At 39.5% G+C, this 19,646-nt stretch overlaps 1 protein-coding gene across 3 annotated transcripts in view; it reads right to left on the bottom strand.

Moving 5' to 3' along the window:
* The window catches only part of MAN1A1 (mannosidase alpha class 1A member 1), a 151,277-nt gene that overhangs the window by 111,131 nt on the left and 20,500 nt on the right, over positions 1 to 19,646 (bottom strand). Inside the window, exons 1-2 of one of the 3 annotated variants that reach the window (XM_052781212.1) lie at positions 6,059 to 6,077; positions 846 to 942 (exon numbers count right to left, since the gene is read on the bottom strand). In XM_052781212.1, coding sequence (XP_052637172.1) covers positions 846 to 942 — 97 coding nt within the window. In that variant the 5' untranslated portion in view covers positions 6,059 to 6,077. Of the gene's footprint in view, positions 1 to 845; positions 943 to 6,039; positions 6,078 to 19,646 lie in introns of those variants that run through there. The other 2 variants (XM_052781213.1, XM_052781210.1) reach the window with 2 other exon arrangements.

The following is a 19,646-nucleotide window of genomic DNA, read 5'->3' as shown; positions in this document are numbered from 1 at the left end:
TTGTCTCAACTATAGAAATTAGTTCATTTTTCAGCTTTCTGTTTGGAAAACAGAAGCTATTTGAATACAAAGATTGCTGTCAAACAGTTTAATTCTTCATTTTTCTGCAAAACTGAAGATGATGACAGTTCATAGGATTGCTTTTTCATGCTTCCTCAGAACGCTGTTGTTCTTCAGCTGCTATTTATCCAGCCCTATGTCCCACTTGGACATTGAAAAAGTCTTGCCTCATTACACTGTATTTCTGCAGTGTGCCTCTCCTACCAGAACTTTTCAGCCCCATATTTGTTCTACGCTCATAACAAGTTGGGCATTATTTAAGCATCTCCCATGCAATGTTTAGAGGTGCAAATAATGGTTATATTCATGAAAGAGAAAGCCTGATAAGGGAGCCTGACTGACACAGATTAACACGTTTTTTTAAGGAACAGAAATAAATTCCTGAGAACTGCAGACAGCTTCAGCTACCTTCATGACTGTAGAGAGTATCTTTTGTTCCTTGTACAGGGTTTCCCCCACCACCACCATAGTTTTTGTTTCCTGCCTCCTGCTTATTGAATGTGGTGTCAATGAGCTCCAATTCATAGGAAAAGTTTAAGGCAGGGGAGTATTTAATGCAAAAAGCTACATCTTTATCATGCAGCAATGACATGCTTCATTTATTCAGAAGGGAATCTATAGGAGTCATTACCTTCATTTACTGTTACTTTTTGTACATAACATAAGCAAGAAACACCACACTGCATGACAGAGGGTAGAAAGAACACGTTTATCACCTATAAGCTTTTCAGCTGATTTCCTGTTTTATACTAATGTCGCTAAGCACAAAAATACACTCTACTCACCAAATAAATTGCTTGAGTGTCCTTGCTTAGATATGGGTTTCAGTTCATTTAATCCCCATGCGTAACGCTTATAATTATCCCAGGCATGTTTCATCATCTGTAGGGAAACGAAAGCAGGATTGTAATGTTGATTTAGCAAGAAGCCACAGCAAATACTGACTTGAGAATATTCTCAATATTAAACACATTTAATTCAATGCTTAATTAAATTCATGTTGTATACATTAGAACTATAAAATATTCAATGTAGAATAACAGTGGCACTGTTTTCTGGGTCGCAGTAGGATGGTTACCGTAAGAATTCCGTATCTGTCCCATCCACCTCTACCATTATCTGCATGCTTATGGTCAAGACACACTCAAAAATAATTAATTGTTAGGAAGGGAATTTATTGTGTTATAAATCAGTTTAAGCAAGATTTTATTTCCCTTAAGTATACACCTCAAACTAAGAGAAGCAACCTTTTTAAAGAAGTTTTTTCTCCTAGAGCAGAAATTTCTAAGGTCAAAATTAAGCTCACAGTAGTTTTCAGATTCCAGCAGAGACTTTCTTGCGTAAAACTAGCTGGTTTAGACTCAGTACGGCTAATAACAGAAGAGGGAAGCTAAAGTGGGCAGGCAGAACACCTAGGAAATGTTTTGAGGTTACGATGATAGAATCTTCTGTGACTATAAATGCTACTGCATGCATCTGTAGCTACTTTCACATACCATTTTGCACAAATAGCTGAATACTTTTACAACACAGCACTACAAAAACATGTTTTGCATAAAGAGGTGCACCACAAATAAATACTGCTTTGGGAAACTGCCTCGGGGAACCCAGCACAGCAGCTCTGCGGTAAGAGCAGAGGACATCCATGTCAGAAGCAGGGGCATCGGGTTGACTCAAGGACACCCACTTTTACCACCACGATCAGCCAGACCTAGCCCAAACTGTCCTTTTTGGGGGTGGTCCAGGTGCGCAGCCATTCCAGCTGGTCCAACACCTCCGTTTACCAACCACCACGTTCAACACCTGCTCAGGAAGAGTCTTCTTCAAGGGCCACCGCAAGCAGCCTCACTTGAGGTAACAGAAGGAAAGATTTTTGCCTCTGCATTGTCCCTCCTCCCCTCTTCCACAAGGCAGAGCAGCGCTGGGAGTGCCAGAGATCATCTTCTAGACAAAAAGTGACAATTTCAGACCTTTTCAAAGATATTGCTTCGGGCTGTCAGCTGACAACACTGCTCTGCCCTTGCTTTCAGACCTTTTCTTGAGGCCATGTGTGTCAAGGATAATTCCGTTAAATAACAGTTATAATCCTAAATTTAAAAGCAACAGCCGTGGGACACACAGATAATAGGAATCCCACACCTCCTTCCTTCCCCTTTCCTTTGCTCAAATCTCATAGAGAAATTAAGTCAATTAAAAATCTGCATTAAGCCAGACTACGGTAAATGACAACAGATTTTCAAAAGTACGGCTGCACTTGGGAGAATAAATGTTTCTTTGCTGTTTATGGAAGCATAAATGTGCATCTATCCTGTAGGAAAATTCAGGGATGTTAATTTACTCTAGAGCCCTTCCAGGCCCAGCTTTACAAATGCAAAAATTGGCATCTGCATTTAATATGTGAGCATTTTCAACCAGAAGGTTAGCCTGGTGTCAGATCTCAGCTGAAATGCAGTGACTAAGAAGATCTGTGGAAATGGTCTCAAGCCATGGATGGCACCGATATGCCAGATGGCAGGAGCGGTGTCCCTTGCTTGACTTCGTTGCAAAATAGTTTAGGAGCTCTCCAAGGACAGGGCATTTTGTCCCAATGCAGAACTGGTAATAGGCAGCCAAGTGGTAGACTTTATGTCTACAGGGCATTTCCAATCCCTGGCTAGAGGGATCAAGACCATATGAAACCAATCATTTGGCCACAGCATATTTTCCAATTTACCAGTTGAAGTTTTCTGGTAATTTTGCATATTATACAAGAATGATTTATTCTGCCCTACCATCATGTGCCAGACCTGCAAGCTCAGCTTTAGATATTAATGTACAAATTCTCAAAGATTTCAGCAGGCTAGATCCTGCCCTCCACTGAACCTGACATTTTCTATGCTTTGTCAAAGCTTATTTTCTCATAAAATCACATCAGAATCTTTTAATTTGTTTCATCTTAATCTGGGAACACCACACAGAAGGGCTTTTTTTTTAATTAAACTTGTAATTAAGCGGTCTGAATCAAAGTGCCTAAAGATGCAATATTATAAAAAAATTAAAATTGCTCAAGCCAGTACTGCCATGGTCCTTCCCTTTTCCCCTCCTTTTTCTCCTAGCACCTCCCTGCTCCTTCTCTTGCATAAGAGATGCAGTGCTCATTTATTCCCACACCAAGTCAGTTCAGGAAACAAACTTTTGCAAGTGAAATTTTTTATTTGAGGATCATTTTTGTCCTGTCTCACTCCCCAAGTCAGATTGCCATGAATATCAGAGTTACCAAGTGGAAAAGGCAGGAACAGCTCCAGACCCAGTTCAGCTCAGTCAGAATGTACATGACACTACAAGACGTCCCATATGTACTCAGTTGCCTTTTGTTTTTCCAACTGATTGACATTTTGATCACATTGCATTGTAAATGCATGCGTGAGTTCTTAACAGAAGCCACTCTGATTACCTATTGTTAGTCAACCCCTAGGTAGTAAGACAGGAAGCTAACCCACACAGTAGACACTACCTTCTAATAATATTTATTACTTCATGTCAATGTTCGTTCCCCCCCCCTCCAAAACGTCCTCCCATTTTGCTGAGTCTAACTACTCAGGTACGTTTGCCTAATTGCTTCTTAGGAAATTATAATGCATGAATCCAAAAAGCCAAGCAGACAGACAAAACCAGTAATTTAAAAAAAAAAAAAAAAAAAAAACACACCACACCACAAAACTTTTAAGAAATATTTCCGTGGGGAAAAAAAACCCACCAGAGTAGACTGAGCAAGAGATCCAATTCATCCCTTTTGGCTAATCAAAGTGTTAATTTAGAACTCTTCCAGAAAGTCTAGATGTAGATAAAACCAGCGAACTTAGTAAGTAAGTTTCCTCCTAAGAAAATGCACCTTTAGAACATCCTTGCTTTAGACATTTGGAGGTTTATGGACGTAACATTGAGAGCAAAATGCAACTCCAAAAGCAGTCAGTGAGCCCTCTAGTGTTTCAAAAGGACAGGTGTTACTCAAACTAGGCACAAACATGAATGGGTATTTAGCAAAAGGTTACTACCATAAGTGTTACTGTACTTACTGGGCAAATAGCCCATAGATATAGTAGTCTAAAATAACTACCTTAATCAACGCTGCCTGCTGGACAAGTGAGTTTGAGCTTCTAACCAAGCAAGATGTCCCAGTTTCTAGAATTCAATATATCAGAAATACTCTACATGCTTTTCCTCCTGTTCTATTAAGTTTCACACTAAACGAATTTCCTATTTGTTAATAGCTTTATGTTCTACGTAAGAATGAAAAAGTTCTAAAATATTGAGTATCAATTTGAATAGACCCAGCCCACTGATAACTATTCTTTGCTTAGGCAAAACTCCTAGCACCGGGACTTCAGGAAAGAATTTTAACAGGTTTTTTTGAGAAATCCATCTATCTTTGCAGTCTTCACCTCTCACTTTGCATGAGACGTCCCCAAATCAGTATCTCCATTTTTTCTGAATTCACAAAGGCCCTTTTGATCACACCTCCAACTGCTTGAATAAGTACTGTTGATCACTTGAAATGTCTAAATAAAGATCAGAGTTACTGAGAACATCTGTATTTCAACATAACATTAGGGATCCTGTTAAAAAGAGAAATTCCTAATGATGACGAGTCTAACAGCTTTTGACCAGATGATTCCAGATACTCTCAAGCTCCTCTATAGTGTAACTAATAAAATTATTTTACCCGAGTGCTTTCAAATAATTCCTTATTAGTCCTCCAGGATGTTAACAGGCAGAGTTACATTTGCATAGATGTATTCCTCCATCCTTCTAGCTTTGCTAAGGTATGTTCATTGAACCTCAAATTCTAGAAGAGCCTGACAGCTCACCGGGAAGCCCCGTGTCTACATTAGCAAAGTCCATTTCCCATGGAGCTCTACCTCAGGTCACTCAATCAGAAGCAGCAGCCAAAGGCTTGACTAGCTAGCACTGTTTCACTAGTAAGCCAGCTGCTTTTACATCTTCAGAAAAAAATAAGGCACCGATTTTTTACTTATGAAGTCAGAAAATGCCAAAATACTACCCCACCTCTGCTGAAGTATAATGAAGTGTGCTATTGTGATTGATATCGGCAAAGTCACTTAGAAGAAAAAGGTGAAGGTCTGACACTACGCACAAAAGGATCTCTGCATTGCTTTAAAGGAAGCATTTTGAAAGATAATTTTAAAATCCTTCTCAAACCACTGAAAATGAAAAAAATAAAGTAAAATAATTGAAAAAAAAAAAAATTGTTCTCCAGAAGCAGAAACAAAGACCTTATCTACAGCTATAATGCTGGCCAACCAAAAGATAATGATAATGCACTCCCATTTGTTGGTATTTTAGTTACTGCCATCTTCCAAAGCACTCTAACACAACTTCTACAGAGGACACATAAGCCACTTGAAATGTGCAAAATACAGTTCTATTCAAACAGGAGTACCCAAGAGTTGAGGCATGAAATGTTGCCAGAAAACCAGAGCCATACTGAATCAGCATAATAATAGTAGTATTTAGATGCAAACTACTGCAGTACCAGGTGGAGTGAAAATAATAAGAACTTAATAAGGTTTATTTTTAGCAGTTACACACAAGCAGGGGAGATGTCAAAGATGATGTCAGGAAAAGAATTCAAGCACCTTCCAGAAACTGGGATATTAAAGGAAAAAAAATTTCATTGCATGAAATAGTACCATCCTGACCTTCAACAGAGCCATTTAAACAATACCAAGACAAGGAAGGCAGGCAGAAGACTAAGGTACTAGAAGCCCAACAAAGTGGGCCCAACAAAGCCCAACAAAGAGACAAGTTAAAAAACCAAACAAAGCAAAACAAAAAAACCCCAACAACACACAAAAACAAAACTCTTAAGAAAATGTAACAGCTTGCTTGTCTCATCTCTGCTAAATTCTCATTGCTAGATTAAATAATCTTCTCTTTCTCAGTTTACAGTGAACTTTTACACATTTAAGTTATTCTCACCTTTTAAACTTGTCCTTACCAGAACTACATGTTCACTTAGTCTAGTCTCTCTGAATCTTCTCTCCTTCCTGTTGTTGTAACTAAAACTTCATTCTTTCACAGTAGCAGCAAAGGAAATGAAGGAAGTTCCTAGAATTAGTAAGAAACCTCTATACACGTTCCACTAAAACTTTCCTCCCATACAAATCAACTTGCATGATTGATGACTGTACTGGGTTTGGCTGGGATGGAGTTAGCAGCCTTCACGGCAGCCCGTACGGTGTTTGGAATTTGCGGCTGAAATAAGGTCACTAACACAGCAGTGTTTTGGCTATTGCTGAACGGTGCTTGTACAACATCAAGGCTTTCTCTTTTTCCAACTCCTTCCCCCTTCTCACTCCCCCTGACAAGTAGGATGGGAGGGTGGCCGAGACGTTGGGAGGGGACACAGCTGGGACAGCTCACCCCAACTGACCACAGGGATATTTCCTACCACGTAACGTCATGTTCAGCAACAAAAACCAGGGCAGAGGGGTTTTCCAAGGTGGCTGGTGCTCAGAGGCTGGGCATCAGTCAAGCTCATGGGAGGTGGTGAGCGGCTGCCTTTGCATCGCTCGTCCCTGCCCCCTCCTTCCTTCCCCTAATGAACAGTTTTTATCTTGAGTCACCAGTTTTCTCACTTTTGTTCTTCCAGTTCTCTCCTGCAGCCCACCTGGTGGGCCAACAGCTGTGTGGGCGCTTGGCTGCTGGCCCAGGGGAACCCACCACAACGTCTCAGAGCACCTCCAGCGCGGGAAATTTGTGACCACAACACAACCCCCAGCTGGTTTCTTGGACCTGATGACAATATTACGTTAACCATTAGCAAAAGCTCAAGCTTTAGAAAGCCTTACTTTCTTACTTTCCATTCCCATTACTGTTAACCAACTGAACCTAAATGAGACTGGGTGAATCAATCACAGAAGGGTTGAGGTTGGAAGGGACTCTGGAGGTCATCTTGCCCAACAGCCATTGAAAGACCTATTCTCACCTGTTTTCACAGTCCCCAAGTACCAGCCAAATTGCAGCACAGCTGAAAAAACTTCACAATCATTCCAGAAATCTGTTATTAGTAAATGAAACAGCAACTCTGAAGGTACTGTCACCAATCAGGATTTCTCTGTGAAAAACTGTATGATCTCCTTCAGCTGATTCACTATCAGTTTTCATAAAATCATGCTGCATATATAAGAGCTCTGTTTAATATGCTCTCACAGCATCTACTGATTATCACAGTGAAACGTTTTTGGCAACACACAGCCTATCTTCCTTATTTTAGTTATCAAAAGGATTACATTTGTGTTTCATCACCTTCAAATAACAGTATTTAGTGTAATATTGCACTTCTAAAGAAATATAAGTTGTTAACCAGGTTTATTGATCTTGGCTTGAATAATTTGCATCTTGGAAACATGATGCGATAGGTCAATTTTTCTCTAGATCTCAATACATAACACTTCTTTTTCTAGCATTAGGAAGCACAGCTACATTGTGAAGTCATTTGACAACTTCCCTTGTTTCAGAGCATGATCTTTGTTACTTTTGTCATTATTCACTATTATTGCTTTGGTAGTACTTCAAACCCTTTATTTCAATCTTTTCTTGCAGTTCTGTACGCAATTGTAATACACTCCAATGTCTTCATCTGGAAGTGTTTTGATCACTAATAACTGCCTTGAATTGCCTTAAAAAATTAAATTGGATTTTTAAAGTATTTTTTATTGGTATTTGCAGCTTTTTACCCTGTTCAGAGTTGCTCTATAGTGGAAATTCTTGGTGAAGATGTAGGGTGTTCTACTGCAGTTACTTTGCTAATTAGTTCATAACCTTATCTAAGCAGACACGCAGATAGGACTAAGAGTGATGCCTGTCTGCTTTTAGGTTGTTTTCAGTTACACTGTCTACTGTTATGCTAGACTGCTGACAACGTTAGTTTTAAGCAACTTTTCATAAAACAAAACCTCAAAGTTAACTTCTTGACTGAAGACCAAGATTCACTAGAAAACGAGATAAAACTGGTTTATATTCAGATCAGGTCGTCTGTAGGTAGAATTGTGTCTAGAGTTTGATTTCAAATTAACAATTAGCAACTATAGTGAACAGAATTTTATTGTAAGCTCTTCATTTTTAGTTACTATTTCTTACTGCAGAAACAAAGCTGGAAAAAAAAAAAAATCTCAAATATCCAAAGAAGGTTCATCCCATTGGATACTGTTTACTTTTTTGCCTTGAATCTGACAAAAGAAGATACAAATGACAACATACTCCCTTTCTCTACCGGCAACAGAAATTTGTTTTTCTCCTTCAAGACACGTAAAATAAATCCTGTCATGGCGAACCTTCACATATATAACCACTCTTATCTGTCAGCAGGAAGATTATTGTAAATCAGGAGCTTGACAGATTTCTGGTGCTTATAACCTCATTTCCTAATGGCATCATCCCGAGTTAAACGCAAGCTACACGCTGTCAATGGTTGTTTAACAGTCACTGCCCAAGTGTCACAGTTTTTAATTTAGCAGGTGGATGACAACCATGCTCTGAAGCCCACACAGGCTGGAGAAGTTCCGGCGAGTGCTTCCTGACAGGACTTCCACTTAGCCAAGTAAACCCCCGAAGGAGACTTTTGTATTAGTTAATGGGGCAGCAACAAGGATTCCCAGTTGCTGTTTTCCACTAAGCAGCAGCTAGAGATTTTGAGAACGTTCAGGCACTTGTTATTTAGCTCACGGCTTCGTTTTGCATTGTGATAGGAATAGAGAACTCTTCACAACTCAGAAGTTCGTCCGAGACTGCTACCCACAGCGTAGGGCATCGCCACACACCGAGTAGGGGAAATACCTACAACTCTCAAAATGACAATAGAGCTAAGGTAGCCAAACTGATTTACAGGATTGTCCATTAAAATTAAACATGCACCTTATATCATGAAATATTTTATATGGTTCTGTATTTCATGCTCTGTACTAAGACATGAGCAAACTCCTGCTACTCCTCAGCTTTTCAGGTTCTTACAAATAATTCATTTCTTGCCCACAAAGCCAAATTAAAATAAAAAAATCTAATATCTGCATATAAAAAAGGAACTAAGAGGGAAAATAAAAACATTAAGGACTATTCTGAGGATTAATTCATCATTTGTACTGCAAAGCACTTCAAAATCCTCAAACGGAAAGCCTGACAGAAATGCTAAGTATTATTCCCACATGTGTTACGTTAAGTTACAGATAAGCTTCTATTCTTATATTTTCTATTCCTCACAGTAGCTTGTAAGCCTCTTTAGTAGTATATTAAACTATCCAACTAATATTCATCATATGCTGTTCTGGGCATCATTTGTTAACCAGGGACAGACATTGCACAGTGCTTCATTCTGTTACACATTTTAAAAGGAATAAATTATCCTATTAATTCTGCAACAAGAATTCTAATTAAAAGGTAACTAAAGAGAACAGGAAATTTGCAGGTAAGGTATTTTCTACACTTATTCTATTACTGCATATTTTATTTAATGCACAAGCATGCAGGAAAAATGAGACTATTTTGTGTAAGAAATAATTAATAAGAACAGCAGCCCTGATGCTTTTTGGTCTGCACCAAAAAATATAAGTTCATCTCAAAATGATTGTATGACATACCAACCTACTCAATGATAACAAGCTACATTTTACTCATTTGTCAGGCATGCCTCTCTGCTGAACAGTAAAATACTTCTAAAATTATTAATTTACTGAAAAACTAGAGATACCAGAATGCTTTACAGTTAGTTTGTGAGAACCGGGCTGTGGTGCTTTAACTATTGCACAGTTCATTTGAGCAACCTGGTCTAGTGGAAGGTGTCCCTGCCCACGACAGGGGGGTTGGAACTAAATGACCTTTAAGGTCCCTTCCAACCAAAACCATTCTATGATTCATTTTAGTAGAAGTGACAGGGTGATAAGGTAGAAAAACATCAAGAAAGGCCAGAGTTCACCTCCATACTCCAAATACTAATATCATTCAGTACAAGCTGATACCTACAGCCTGCTTCTTACCTGGCCATCCCAACACCACAGACATAAGAAAAACAAACTATTTGGCGCAGCACAGAAGCACCCTAGCTGAGACTCTTTCCTTGACTAAACAAAAACTAGGAAGGCAAGAACAACATACAACCCTTACCATAAAGCACACTGTCCTTGCACTTCCTGAAGCCAAAGGTCTGGCTAATTTCAGCCAAATGAAATTATCCATCGCAGGGAAACAAAAAAAAAAAGTGCAGTTCAAAAATCTTGCCCATATAGTTACCCAGATCTGATATAACAGCATTCATCCTACACTGAACCATCCAAAGTAGATCAGTTTTAGCTCAGTTTTAGATTCATTCGCTCAACTTCAGCTGTCTCTCACCCAACGTATAGAAAGCAAAATAGATATGCAAGAAATCACTATTTCCTTTCAAAACTGAGGGGTTTGGATGATATATTTGTTTGTTTCCCCCCCCAGGTAAGCTAGGATTTGAGTATGTTCTGTAGGCATTTTAAGAGTTTTTCCTGAAAACATCTGCCTTGAAAGCATCAAATAAGAGGCTGCCGAACTGCTTTGGCCTCCAACTCTCAGTTACTAGTGGGGGAACCAACAATACGTTCTCAGTAACTACACCAGTGGAAAAAGAAATGAAAATATAGTATTGAAGTATATTATGAAATTGAGCACAGATGACATTAATGTTGAAGATGCTCTATTTTCAACTTGTTTCAGTTGCCATTTACATCTGTATACATACACAAGATGGAAATCTTAAATGAAACATCCAAGTCATCCAGTTAGGAACAAAAGAGCAGTCTAAAGAATAAGCCATGCAGCCCCTATCTTACAACTTAGCAACTGTTACCAAGATCTGCATTTCAGAAAAAAAATGAAGCCTACAGCTTGTCACTCAAGACCGCTGTATTTCTCCAAAGCTGTCTTCTTCAAACACTTAACAAAAAAAGTCAGATGGACTCTTTAACAGGTAGACTGAAAAATTATTTCTTCAGTACTAGCATAAGAGGTAGATCGTGTTCCTGCATCATTATTTCAGCAGTGTGGAATTTACTTAAAAAAAAAAAAAACAAAAAACAAACAAACAAAAAAAAACAAAAAAAAACCTGTGATAGACAGATCAGTGATGCTCCAATGTTGTTTTTTTTTCCTAAGGAGAGTCACTGATGGCTAATTTTTAAAGAACCAAATCACACAGATGTTTTGTGTTAGTCAAACATCCATTAAAAGAGAAACACCACATCATAAGGCAATGTGCAAGAACTCAAGTCATTGTTCATTACTGACAATAATCAGAAAGAAAGCTGAAGTATTTTCACTTAAAACAGAAAAGCATTGCAGAGTTGTAGAAAAACCTAATGTATTTCTTTGATCTTATGCAGAATTAGTATCAGCCTCTGAAGTTCATGCATAATTTGACTAATGTCATAAAAGGGAAAGAAAAAAGAAAGCAATTTGTGGAAATACTACTCTTGTGAAGAATAGTGGTATACATAGACTCATCCCACTCAGTGTCATTTTTTTTTTCCTGGTCTACTTATGACTTGCTACAGTTTTCCAAGAACTCCCAAGCTGACTGGTGTGAACAGCTAGGCTCCCGCAACTGCACAATAAAATCATGCTTTTGTTCTCTATTTTTTCCTACTGTTCTTTAAACAGTTACTTGATAAGGTTTGCTTCTAATTAGATTATAAATTATTCATGGCACGGACTGTATCTCCTACTTGTTCGTTAGGTACCTGGCACTACACAGCCGTGCTGCTACTGAAGTTCCCAATCTCAGCAGGGGTAATGCAAATAAAAAAATAAGCACAGTGCTATGCAGTACAACACATCCAGATGAAGTGATTAACATCAAGGTGATTCAAGCTGCTGTTTCAGAGCACGATTAAAATCCACAAAAAGGAAGTAAGGTGGATCTAAAGAACCCGTTTATTTTTCTTTCCCACATTTTGAACTTACAATCTCCCCTCCCATGCTTGTAAGTTTTACTCTGCTGCTAAAAATCACTAAGTAACAAAACTTCTATCCACCCATTATATGGAAAGTGTCGATATATCCAGGCCTATCCAGGATGTCTTTCAAAACAAAAACCAAACTGGAACAACAACCCACCAGAAGTGTCTCCCCCCTTGCAGAATCCCACAATCCTGTTTCCCTCCCCTGGCACACATCAGAAATTGGGAGGGATAAGAGAGTATTCTTGCTGGTAAGAGGTTTTAGTTGTGATAGGAATGCCAGACTGGCACTGAAAAGCAAAATTTCAGATGTATTTTCTAAGTGCAATTTTTCTTTAATTGTGTTTTCTTTTATTTAATTGCATTCTTCTGAGGCAAGTATTTTTAAATGTCTTTTTCACAGTAGTTTTTTTTCTTAAGGGAAAAAAAAGTTGAACAGTGAGCCATGCATTATTAGTAGATTTAGGACTATCACTAACCTACTTAAGTAGCTAATAACAGTAAGTAAAAACATAAAATCAGTTATAAAAACTATTAGATATCAGTTAATGAGAAACTTACTAAGCTTGATGTCATCACTGAATTCACAAAGTAGAGAGCACTTTGAGCTTTCCAAAATACTGGGTACTGGCAATAAATACTTTCCCCATCCTCAGTCCATCAGCTTTTGACAAGAGGCCAGACCAGATCAGACCATATCAAATCCTTATCCAGGTGCCACTAATTGTCAGCTGTAAGTATTTTTCTCCTCTTCCCCTGCCCCAAATGAGTTCTTCCTTTCCACTCCCCTCTCCTCTCTCCAGTTAAAGCAGCTGAAGCACTCCACTGCTAAAGCTCATTATTGTGGCCATGGTGAAACTGCACTTTCAGAAGTCAGAGAGCCTGTTCCCTGAAAAGTATTTACATAGATTAATCTGATAACACAGTTGCTGCATGGATCAACGGCTCAGTCTGCATCATTACCACTACTCTCAGAGAAGTATCTTCAGCCTAATAACCTGAAATTAGAGCAAACGGATTGGACTGTTTCCCAACAGCTGAAAACCAGTTACACAGAGGTCAAAAGCAGACGATACTAATTTATGCCTTTTCTTTTTTTTTTTTCCCCTTCTCCATTTAACATCTTTACCAGTGACCTGGAAGATGTGATGCAGGTGTAAACCCTTATTGAGTTTGCAGGTGACACCAAGTTGGGGTGAGGAAGGGAAATCCCATCTGGGAGTCAGAGCTGCCGTTCACAGAGGCCAAGACAGGCTGGAGGCCAATAGGAACTTCATGGAATTCAGCAGGGACAAATGCAAAGTCCATAACTCCTGGTGATGGTGCAGGCTGGGGAGCAGCTCGGCAAGGAAGGATTCCGGTGCACACGCCAGCAGCGCCCGGGCAGCAGGACCACAGCCCATCCATCAAGGGACAGGATCATCCCCCTGTTCTCAGCGCTCAGGAGACCACATCCCGATACTGCATCCAGTTCTGGGCCTCCCAGTACAGGGAAGATATCAATAAACTGGTGTGAGTCCAGGTGGGGTGGGGTGAGGGGGCCCAAGGTGGTCATGTCTGGGGCAGTTGCCCCGCGAGGAGAGGCTGAGGGATGGGGCTGGCTCAGCCTGGGGGGAGAGGGCTCCGGGGGGGCTGGCAGCAACCCCCCTGTACCTGAAGGGAGGTGGTGGAGGAGAGGGAGCCAGAGGGATGCGGGGCATCGGCTGGACCAGGCAAAAGAGGTTCCGACAAGGAAAAGGCTTTTCCCTGGGGCTGGAGAGGGGGGCAGAGGCGCAGGCTGCCCGGCTCCGTCCGACCGGGGGGTTTCCACCGGACCAGGGACCTCCTCAGACCTCCAAGACCAAGTTATCCTGCCATTCCATTAAATTCGGTACAGATTCGGTACAGATTGCACATGTTTACCCGAATTTTACAGAGCAAGTAAACTGACCTGCTTCTCCCCATCGACACAAGGACACAACTCAAATTCCAGCCCAAGATTGCAGCTGTTTAAAATATTTCAGATGAGAATTACAAGTTGTGAAAGGTTTTTCCCAGCATTCAAGGTATTTTCTATATTGAGTAAACTACTTCAGCTATGCAAAACACTGCCAGCTCATTTCTGACAGGAAGTTAAGAGCTATCTACTTATTGCCTTAGTATAGAAAGATTAAAGAACAACAATTAAGATAATCAGACCCTGGCGAAACATGATGAAGAAAGATCCAGTGTCATGTACAAATTCATCATTTCTGCCCATTTCACATTTACATCTACTTATCTTGGTCAGGACTGATCAAACAGCTTACCCAGGGCCACATTTGATTTCAGAAGAAAATTATTTTAAGAAAAATTTATTCCTGCACCCCTCAAACTATCTCCAGGAAACATGGGCTGTATTGTATCAAATTTTCTGAGGTGAAAATTTGTTGTTGTAAATTAGTCATCATATCTCTCTGTACAAACAGTGAAAGAACCACCACAACAGAGAACACGTATCAGTTATTTTTCTTCAGCAGTTTTATCATAGCATTCAAAACTGATACTATAAACCTAAATATTACCATTCTTTGCATGGCATTTGTTTTCCTCTTGAAACATTTATGTCATTATCTGGCCTGTGGATCCTGACACAACCACTGCTGGTGAAGTTCCTAAATTACATGACACTCAGGCCTTACACCTTCTGCTTAATTCCACTACCACAGTATATACATTACAGAACAGTGACCAGATTTGTAAGTTAGCTTTCCAGTTCACATAAAACACATCTGCAAAAAAAGGAGTAAGATACTTGTTCTCATGCCCAACAGATGAAACATACCTACTGGTATCTCTAATTTCCTTCATTCAAGCTGGAGTTAAGGATGACAGCTTGGAAATGACACCTTTATACTGAAAAGCATATATATGCAGTGAATCCTTCTGTGGAAGGATACAATTTAAAAACAACCTTAAAAATCTACGCAAATCTGCTTTTATGTACTAGAAGTAATTTAACCCTTAGGTAGCATCTCTTCCAGTGCTATACACAGCATATTAATGCTTTACACAATATTTTTCTTATATATCCAAATGTTCCTCAGCAAGAAGCCTTTATAAATGAGAGAGCAAATTATAGTACTGGTAATATTTCATCAGCTCTACATGGATTTGAGAAGAGCTGTCACAGGCTTATGGAGAATGTCTGTGCTCATGCTTTCATGACAGGCAGAAGAAATCAGATGCTCAGTTGTACAAGGAAATAAATGGAAAACCATAAAACTGATATGCAATTAAAGTAGCCAAGATGAATACTAGTGGTCTGTTCCAATCACCTCCCGGCAACAGCGGATACAGAAGAAACAGAAAGAATTCAATTAAGAGGCATAGAGGTATTTTCCTCAATGGAAAGGCCAAAAAATAGCTCTACTTATTTGTAAATGGACAAAAAGAGAACAAGACAAAAGTAAAGGCATACAGAAAGTAAGGACTCCTCCTGAACATCTTTGTAAAAGAGAAAAGGAGCAAATGAAACATGCAAGTGTTAGGTTCGTTACTGAAAAGGCAAACACTCAGGAATCATTGCCAGAAGATACAGACAGTGACAACTTAATGGGATACTGAAAGATTTGAGAGAGCAGATGGTCATAGTGGCCCAAATTTCATACTGCACTACCTAAGCTGTTAACAAAAAGTGCTTCAAATGCCTTATAGCTTTCACAACACAAATGGAGCGTAATTCCAGTTTGTGGTATCTGTAACACAGCTAATGGCGTGATGACTTTCATGCAGTATAGTGTTATTAGGAGGAGACACCTTCCACCCCACCAACCCAGTAGAGACTTATTCCCACAATGGGCAAAAATTTTAGCTTTGCACTGCCATCTAAATTTACCAGTTTCTCAGTATATGGTACCTCACACAAATACATAAGGTATCATAAAAAAAATATAGAAGATGCACTGCTCCTCAACAACATAGTCAAACAACTGTCTGAAATTTCTGTCCCTTCCTAAGCAGGAACAGGGAAGCCAACTACAGAATTAGCAGACCTGCAAGCTTGCAGAAAAGAAAGACCTTGGATGGGACTTGTTTTCCAGCACACAGTACTTTCTTTAATTCTCTTGCTTTTTTCAGGCAGTTATGTAAAACCACACAAGTTTCCCAGATCAGTTCTGTTGATTCCACACTTAATTTCAAGTTCCCAAAAGGAGATCAATCAAAGTATTTACTTCACTTAAAACTACAATACAGAAGAGAAGAAGTCTTTGCTCTCCCTCAAACTGTTTTGGATAGTTCAGCCTAAACTATCCAAAATAATCTAGGGAGTTTGCTGCAGCTATTCCTAAGAAATACTTCACAGATAAGCCCAATTATGTGGCAAAAGTGAAAACAAAACATCCAAATCATCATAATAATTTAAAAAAAAATAATACCTATGTCAAGTCACTGAGCTACAAAGCGTCTGGTAGAGTAGAGCTGGTGGAGAAGTTCCCTGCTGAAAATCCAACTGTCCATGCTTAAAAAGCAGTGCCCCCTTGCCCCACCAAAACCAAACAAACAAAACCCCAAAACCACATCAACTTCACTTGCTGTGGCTAGAAAGCCAAATTTGACAAGTCCCTTCCAGGCAGGCTGATGGGTGAGGAGCAGAGCAGGCAGGGACTGAGCCTCCCCAGCAGCCTGCTTGACAGGTCCTGTCAATTTTCATTTCTGGTTTACTGGCTGCCCAGGAGCAAATTTCGTAAATTCTGAAGATTTTATTTTTGGGTGAAACTTTTTTAGAAAATAAATAAATTGTTCTTTTGTCTCACATTTCTTCCCTGAATCACAATTTTTTTTCCACAAGAAATGTTCTCTATCCAGCTCTGGACTTGATCCCTTTTCCACGTCTACCCTTTTCCAGCTACCAAGTCCCGTAACCTCCACTGTAAACAGCTGTGGTTATCCCAATATAAAGACTTTAAGAAATCCCCAACTACATCTATAGTTATGTAAACATAAAAGTATATGTAAACTGTATTATTCTGCGATCTTTTCTGGGGCACAGACATGAAGAATTACAGACTACAAGGCTTTCTGTACCTCAGGGTAGCACGGGAACGGCACGCTCAGGATTGTGGTGCCTCTAACAAGGTAACACCACCACCAAGAGCGAGATGCTACAGATAACAGAGGAGGAGTAGCATATATGAAGATGGCTCACCCTGTCCTGTGGCACCACTAAGAAGATAGCAACAAGAGAAAGGGCAGGCAGGCACTAGAGATAACAGAAGGGGAGCGCTAGCTTAACAGAATTTACCAGTCAACAGAATTGAGGCCAGTGGGGAAAGGGAAACAGGGCTGAGGTGTTCAATTGGGAAGCGATAAGGATGGTAAAGGGAAAGAACTTGGAAAGGGAGAAGTGGGAGAAGGGAATACAAGGGGAAACAAATCAGGTGTTTGAGGGCACATTATCAGTGCATCCTGGAATAGGACAATTAATCTGTTGATGCTCTGGTCATACCTGCATCCGACTTAAGCAGTGAGAAGGAACCTGGGTGCTCTCCCTCCTGCCGGCGAGGGAACAGCTAGAGGGGACCTCCTGATGTCCTAACAACCTACAGGATGGAACAGACCTTTCCCCATGTTTATAGCCCGTTAACTGAGCATTTGGGTAATACTAATGGAATTCTATTTAAGACAGGTAGGAATTCTGTTTGTGCCATTCTGAAATAATTCCAGCATCTACCTTCAGGACCTTTTTTTGGTGGTTGTTCCTCTCTCAAAAATAGATTTCTCTCAGTACAAGCCAGGCAACAACCATTCCAGTTCTCAGAAGATTCCCAACACAAAAAATGACTGCTAAATGAGAGTCTAAAAGGCTTACTACAGCTTCCTACCCCTAACAAAAGTTTAGGAGCAGTACAAGCAAACAGAAATACTTCTTATGAATAACAGGAGTGTTCAGAGCTTGAGAGTTGGGGACTTTCAGAGCCAGATGTGATGCTTGTATGATTAATAATCCCCAGTAGAGCTTTCTTTCACAAAATTACTCAACTGTTTTCTGAACTTGTGTAAATTTTTTATATTCACAACATCCTGCAGAAAGGGCTCTACAGCTCTACAACATAATGTGTAAAGAACAGGTTTGTTCTGATTTTGTCATCTCGTACTTTCATTTCATGTACCCAACATTCGACAAAAAGGAATATTTCTCAGAATAGGCTTAAATAACACCACTAAATACACCATAAAAATCAATGTCTTATTATTACGCCTTTCTCCCAATTACATTACCTTCCTGGAAAACACTGAATCTATTTAATCTTAAAATTTTGAAACAAAGTATGCTTTTATTATGAATTTTGGTAAAGAACATCGTGGTGGAGAACAGACTGACTGTCAGAGATGGGTAATTCAGCTTCCTTCTAATTATCTACTATTTGTGTGTTAGAAGGAGCTAAAGTGCTTTAAATCTAACTTAGTTCCTGCATTCTAAAATGGGGAGGCAGTTCTGATCTTCTCTGAAATGCTTCATAAGATCCATCCATAAAAAGCTTACATACAATAGCCATGTGTTATCATAGCATCCAGTTTCTACACCATGTTCACGAGCAGCACCCTTTTACTAATACTGACATGCAGGTTACCTGCCTATGATCTCACTGTCTCCATATACTTATTGATTTCAGAATCAAATTACAGAAATCCAGAGCTTTTAAATTTTAAGGATTCAAATATAACATTTAGCACATTAAACTAACACACCTTAGAGATGACTGTTTAGGACAACAGAGGTTTCAGTCCTTCTAAGAATATTACACTTCTCCAGAACTACACAAAACTCCCTTTTTGAGCACAGTTGTTCAACATACAAGCTATTTTAGACAGCTTCTTACAGTCTTCTCAAAACTGCAATGTTTTATTCCTAGAACTTACTCTTTCATAACGTTTCCCTTTTAAAAATGAAAGGTGAAGAAATAGTTGTTATTCTAATACTACATTTTCACAAAAATATGACGTTTCACTCTGACATCAAAGAAATTTGAGAGACATTTCATTCCTTCCAAATGTTCCCCTGCTGCTGTGCTTGAGACTAACGCAGAAAAGCTACATCAGTTTCTCACTCCGAGGTTTCCACCCTGTAATGACCACTTGAAAAGAAAACCATCACAACCTCCTGACACATCCCTAAGTCTGTCTTGTCTGCCCACTTTCACGAAATGCTGAATTGTATTTTCCACATGCACAGGAGATTATTGACCACACAGAGAGCGCTCATCTGCACATCATGACTTGGATCCGTAATAGTAATTTTTTTGTTTCTTTCTTTGTTTTAAAACCAGGACACTTTGGAAGGCATCACTTGTTTACAGTAGAACACAATGTATCCTAGTTGTTTCCTGTTAATCATGAAAAGCAAGCCCCATCACCCTCTGCATCCAGTGATTTAGGTCTGCCAAGCACATGGAATATTTCAGGACTCTCTTTGTTTGACTGTCGAGGCTTACAAAGGCAACCTGGAGATCTCTGCTCTGGCTATCCACGTTCGTTTTAACAATTCTTTCTTGATTTGGACAATGTTGTTAGGAGCTAGTTCAGAATACTTTAAAATACCTCATTGCTCTTAATTTTTATCAATGCCGTATTGCCAGGACATATCTA

This window comes from Harpia harpyja, chromosome 3 (genome assembly GCF_026419915.1).
Source record: "Harpia harpyja isolate bHarHar1 chromosome 3, bHarHar1 primary haplotype, whole genome shotgun sequence".
Classification (NCBI taxonomy): domain Eukaryota; kingdom Metazoa; phylum Chordata; class Aves; order Accipitriformes; family Accipitridae; genus Harpia; species Harpia harpyja.
This window is presented reverse-complemented; position numbering and strand designations above follow the sequence as displayed.